The sequence below is a fragment of the Pundamilia nyererei genome, unplaced genomic scaffold (genome assembly GCF_000239375.1).
Source record: "Pundamilia nyererei isolate P.nyererei 1_Seehausen unplaced genomic scaffold, PunNye1.0 scaffold00188, whole genome shotgun sequence".
NCBI classification, from domain to species: Eukaryota; Metazoa; Chordata; class Actinopteri; order Cichliformes; family Cichlidae; genus Pundamilia; species Pundamilia nyererei.
The window spans coordinates 1,089,893-1,096,152 of record NW_005187589.1 but is presented as its reverse complement, the minus strand read 5'-3'; the positions used below and the strand labels follow the sequence as shown (position 1 = coordinate 1,096,152).

The 6,260-nt window shown below is 40.7% G+C and overlaps 1 protein-coding gene across 2 annotated transcripts in view; it reads left to right on the top strand.

The window, feature by feature from the left end:
- Window positions 1-2,749: 2,749 nt before the first annotated feature.
- The window catches only part of pudp (pseudouridine 5'-phosphatase), a 38,223-nt gene continuing 34,712 nt past the window's right edge, over window positions 2,750-6,260 (top strand). For both annotated transcript variants that reach the window (XM_005747098.1, XM_005747099.1), the window contains exons 1-2: window positions 2,750-3,038; window positions 3,477-3,695. In XM_005747098.1, the coding sequence (XP_005747155.1) occupies window positions 2,969-3,038; window positions 3,477-3,695 (289 nt within the window). In that variant the 5' untranslated portion in view covers window positions 2,750-2,968. The remainder of the gene's footprint in view (window positions 3,039-3,476; window positions 3,696-6,260) is intronic.

Below are 6,260 nucleotides of genomic sequence, written 5' to 3'. Positions count from 1 at the left end.
TGGGGAAATCTGTTGCATTCAGTCAGATCAGTGAGGAAAGCGTTCCAGATTAAGCTGAAAGTCGGCATTTTAAACGGGATTGCCTGATTTCCAACTCGGAAAATTGGGGCAGCCTCAAAAACTCCAAGTTAGCAATCCAAGAAGGCAGGAAGTAAACAGTAACTGTACAACGTTTAATCTGTTGTGCCTCTGTGGTGTCTTCCTGACACACTAAATAAACTATGCATGGATCAGGCTCTTTCTATGATTGGTCTGCGGCCGAGGTTTTAAGCACAAAAAACAAGTACTGTGCTGAATTGCTAGTGATACATGAATGACTCTACCTCGCAAGGAAGCAAAATAAATCCCGTTTTCCTTTCAGTCCTTATGATTGGAGCACGCTTCACTCAGAAGTGATGTCAGTTCTGAGTTCAGACACGTGACTTCTGAGGGAACAGGAACACAGTGAAGTCAAACTCTTTTTACCTGGTGGACCACATCAGAGGCGGAGCCAGACATTTGAAACACCCAGGGCTTAGCCCTAAAGGGTAGTATGCATGTGGCTCTGTTTTGAGTTAGGGAAAAATAAATATCACATATGCAGGACACCTTAAACTAGTTTTTTCAGGACTACTGAGAACTTAACCAAGACAGAACCAGAATCAGAACTAGATGATAGCAGCACTAAAAATCATCATAGACCTGCACTACACTTATTTTAATTCTACCAAAGTACAATATTTAGATTGAGAAAAGTTTATATAATTATTTAACCTTGTTGTGCAAACAAGCTGCAGAACTTAATAAATGTAGAATTTGAAAAGTAACAAACCTAAAAAGAAACACGAGATACATGAGGACCTGTGATACGCTGATACTTCTGGTAAACAACTATTTGACTAACATGTGTGTCTCACCTGCTTTTGTTCATCTCTGTTCTGTCCTCATCCTCCATCTCCCTCTCTGTTCCTCTCTCTCCCTCTCTGCTCCTCTCTCTCTCTCTCTTTGTGCTGACAATCATCAAATATACAGTTGAAACCAGATATTTACTCTTCAGATAAAAACACTTTTTTAATTGTAACATCAAATCAGACTAAATGTTTATTTAGATTGATAAATATAAAAACATATTTGTTAACTTTCAGAGTAAAGAGAGAAATTGTCTGTATTTAATTGCAAATGGCACCAAATTGTATTCAAACTGAGCCACACTTATGGAGCTCCACAGTTCTGTTCCTGGTGTTTTGGTTGACATCTCCTGATGTTCCCATGTCACAGAAACAGGCTCTGTGTTTTGCCTTATATGCATCCACAGCTGTGCCACCAGTTTACTCACATGGACTCTACGAACCAATCAGAAGCTTCTTCAGCTCAGAATGGAATCGTCTGCAGTTTCTTATTAATTAACAATAAACTTAGTGTATATGTACTCCTACATTTGATGAAAGTGATAAAAAAATAGGAAGCTCTGTCTCTCTTTATTCTGACATTTAACTGATTCCAAATATATTTCAATATTTATTTATCCAAAACAAAACAAGTTTATTCTAAATTGATGTTGTACAGTAAAAAAATGTTCTTGTGTTTTCCATAAAGTGTAAATATCTGGTTTCAGCTGTGAATACACACATGTAAGCTGAGACTCTCCAAAGAAACAGCATTGTTGTTGTTCGGCTTTTCATTTCGCCATTTGTTGATTCACTTGAAGAGCGAGTAACATAATATGGGTCAAGTGATCAGTTTGATATCAATCTTTCGTGATTCACCGTCATATTTACATTATTTGTACGGTACAAATGATTTGCTTTGGTACCTGCTCAAACTTAAGCTCTCCTTAGTATGGCTGGCTCCGTTTCTCCAACCTCTAACAGCGCACTCACAGGCAGCAGCTGTCCCGCCCCCTCGCTCAGTCGCTTAGTGCCTGAGCTCGGATCATACCAATATCAGGGGGGATTCACGCACAGTCGTAAATTCCCACAGTGTGCACTACGTGCTTAGACTATTGTGTGTACTTTTTGTTTTATACAGTTGTCAGCCAGACATCTAACTATGAAAAAATTACACTCCAAAACACCGCGGGCCTCTGACAAAACAACCCGGGCTTAAGCCCAGTAAGCCACCCCCCCGCTCCGCCCCTGGACCACATCAACCCAGTATCACAGCAAAATGTGACACCGGTCCACCGTGAAGTGTGAAATGGACAGGCGTGCAGAAGTTGCGCTACCAGCAGGAGGAAATAATATATTTAAAGCCAGGAAGTCGGTATTGAGCAAAAACATATTAGTACACTCCAGGGTCAGATTACTGCAACTTCTACATTTCATGTTTTCAAGAGGCAAAGCGTGAACGGACACTGTGGACCAGCGTGTCTATTACACACTGTGTCAGGATATCGGGTTGAGCACGTACTTTCATTCTAAGCGGGCTGGATGAGTGAAACTCGCCTTTCAGTCTGGGAGAAGAATAAAAGGAAGTGCAATCCCAACAGGAGTCTGTTACCATGCTGTTTGAGCTCAAACTGAAAATAACAAACTGATGAAAAGTGAAAAACAGAAAGATTTCTGTCTGTTATCTATTACTTTTGTATGAGTCGTGGCAGGTTTATATCAGTGGGAAAAGCTGTAAATCTCGTATATAGTCAATATTAGTTAAAAGTCCCTCACTTTTAACATAGTTTTCCGGCCAATTTTGGCATAAATTTTACATCCCTGCTGTAAAAGGTTCGTGTGGACTTCATTTCCCACAATCCATTGCTCTGGGTCATCGAAAAAGTATTCATGAGAAGACCGAATATTTTATTTAGAGAGCAATGCAGAAAGGCTTGTTATTTATAACCAGATGTTTACAATAAGGAACCGTGTGGCAGCTGTCTGTGAGGGGACGTTGGTGGAAACGCGCGTTTGGCCGCTATTTGTTTCGTGACGCGAACATCTGGCTGAGTTTTGGTTGTCCTGCTCCGGCCACGCGGAACTACAGTCACAAGTGAAACATGTCCGTGTCCCACGGCAGCTACAAACCTGTGGACCGTGTCATTTTTGACATGGATGGGTTGTTATTAGGTCCTGAAACGCATTTTTATCTTCTTCTGGTGATGTTGTGTTTTAAGTGCTGAAATCCATTCATTCACTCGAGTCGTGTTCGAGTCTGGTGAAGTCCACCGCAGCCCGTGGAAAAACATTACTGATGTGTCGTGTAAAGTTTTTATATGTGATGTTGAATTCGGCACAAATCTAAACCACCGGTCTGTGCTGTCAACTTGTTTACCATAAAACAAACCAGTCTACACGAGTGTAAGTAAACTTGTGTTACAGACTCTGTAACTACGTTACTTCTGCCTAAGATGATACCGGCGTTTGTTTTCAATGGGTTTTAATGAATGTTAAACACTGATAATGTCATCAGGTCAGAGGTGCTCGTTTGTTTGTGTACCTGTAGGTTTGTGGTGAACACAATGTTCAGTGACATTTAAGTAAAAGCTGTTTATTTCCTCATTGTAGACACCGAGCGACTTTACACCGTGTCCTTCCAGGAAATATGTGACCGGTTTGGAAAGCAGTACACATGGGACGTGAAGACGTCAGTGATGGGGAAGAAGGCTCTGGATGCTGCCCAGATGATCCGTGATAGGCTGCAGCTCCCCATGACAGCTGAGGAACTGCTTGCTGAAAGCAGACAAATACAAGAAAAGATCTTTCCCTCTGCTAAACTCATGCCAGGTAAATCTGACTTACCCTGACATCTGACATCAGTTACTGTGTTTTCCAGCTTTCTCTGAGCAGACAAACAGCAGTAAGATGCAGCTGTTTGTGCTAAGCTAAGGCTACTTTATTGTCTCCTGTAGGAGGAAACTGAGCGTCCAAACGGGACAATAGCAAACAGTAAAAACACGTAATTTAAACTGCCTTTCATTGGGTATTGTGTAGGCTGTGGATCTTCACGTAGGAGTGCTGCTCGTTCTGTGTGTGAATCATACCAGTGTGTGGAAGTGTTGTGACCGAAGGCTCCTCTCATCCAGTGTGATAGCTGCTGGACACCTGTAAACACCTGCATGAACATTAGAAGTCAGACACAGACGCGCATCCATCACGTGTCCATTTGTGTTACATTACACTGGCAGTTCATAATCACATACACCAACAACTCCCTGGATTTCATCCAGAAAGCCGTGTCATAATTAAATTATTGCAGACAGGATTTCATTTGTGCTGCTAATGCTACTAAACACAGGCTTAGTGAAACCTTTCACAGACGCTCCTTGTCTGCTCTTACAGGCTGGTGCTGCTGACGCTCATTGTTAAACAGGGAAACATCGCTTTAGTGGGCAGAGCTTAGTCCAGCTGCAGGTCAACACATGACACATGTTCATGAGTGGATGAACAGCAGGGACTCTGCTAATCTTGGAGCTTTTATACATGTCAGTAAGTAGTTTAGTTTGAGTGGACTCCAGTTTAGGTCTAGAGGTTTGATCTTCTGCCAACTGTGACCCCACAGTGACACAAGAAGAACTTTGATCACATGTTTTCTGCTTTGTGTGGATTAAACATGATATCCATTACTGGGCACGAGAGGCTTGAATCACAGCCAAACAGACTCTGACCAGTGGATGACTTCTCCCGTGTTTTCTTAGACTGTCACGCTGCCCATGTTACACAAGAGCTTTAATGCATTTTTGTTTCAGTGTTGAATTAACTCTCACAGAGTTGGTTTCAACACTTTTTCAGGGTTTATAGAGCCAGATGTAAACGGACATGTTCAGAATAGTTAAATATTTAACACAATGTCAGTTTGTTATTTAACTCACAAAAATGTGTTAAAATAACACTAAAAGATTAGACAAATAACCGCGCTCAGAGCTACTTTCTTGCTAGTTTCACTCCCCCAAGTGTCAACACTGAAAACTGTTAAAATTAATAAGAAGAATTCCAATAAACAAATACATTTTCAAATAAAAGTGTATTTTTGCCTGCAGTCATTAATACAGCTGAATGAAAACACCGTAAACGAAGGTATAAAATACAAAGTTTCACCTGAACACTGTTTGAATATCAAATGGTTTGTGAAATTTAAACTCAAATATTTTGAATCATACGACTTTCCTCACTTTGTACTGAGTGCACGACCATGGTCATCAACCTTTTCTCTGAGCAGTTTGTCACAAGAAAAAAGATTTTTTCCCAAAAGTATTTGGCAGAAAAGAGTCAAGACTGCAGCGAGGCAGCGTTATAATCGAAACTATCAACTTTACCTCGACTAGCTGAGAACAGCTCGTTTGATCTCGCATTCATTTCGTTGACTGCAAAAGACTGCAGACCTCACACAGTCCACATGTGCCAGGTCTCTCTTGAAAATAAGGACTAATGTGGAATCAGGGCCAACAGCACACGGGTAATGGATCATTCAAGGATGCTTAGGTATCAAGTTTCTATGTGGTTACAAGTGTTTCAATAGTTTTGGTGCTCAGCAATCAAATGCTATAAATCTACTGACATACCTGCAGTCGGAGACGGGGAGAAAACGACGTTCATTATTTGAAGTAACAACACCAACAAATTCCAGTTTTCATCTGCTGCAGGAATAATGTCACCAGACACAGTGGGATGTTCCCCACATGACACAGTGTGTGGATAGAATTCAAACCATTACCAGCTCTCTCCAAACTAAGTCCTGTTCTGTGTGAGATATTCAAAAAGCAGTTTGATCATGCATTATATCAGATGAGTCGTTATTACAAACACGGACATACTTTTAATATTTCTTTTTAAACAATATAAAGACTTGAATTGTTTCTTGGAGAAATGCATGATCCTCTTAGGCTCATCCTACTGTTTGAGAATCACTGCTCTCAATCAAACGACAGAAATGATGTTTACTGCACGACTCATTAAAACCAGGAATTAGGTCCATTCCTAGATGATCTCCAGTGAGCTGTCAGAGTGTGCCATATACCTTAGCCCTCGGCTCTGTGCAGATCTCGCGTGTGGAAAAGTGATACCAGATGAATGTTATTCAAAACCAAATGAAATTTTGGGGCAAGTTTCGTACACTAAAATAAAGACGTCTGGAGCCAAGGGGATTGTTTCTCAGTCATCATAGTGTAGCTGAATTTGTAATGTGTGTCTTTTGACTGAAAACTAAAGCGGAGTTTTAAAATAACTTGCATCAGAAAAGTCAGGCTCTGATCTACACGCCTTTAAGAGCACACAGATGTCTGGATTTCTGCACATGAACCTCAGTCTTTCTGAAATACATATATACATATATATGTATTTTATACATATATA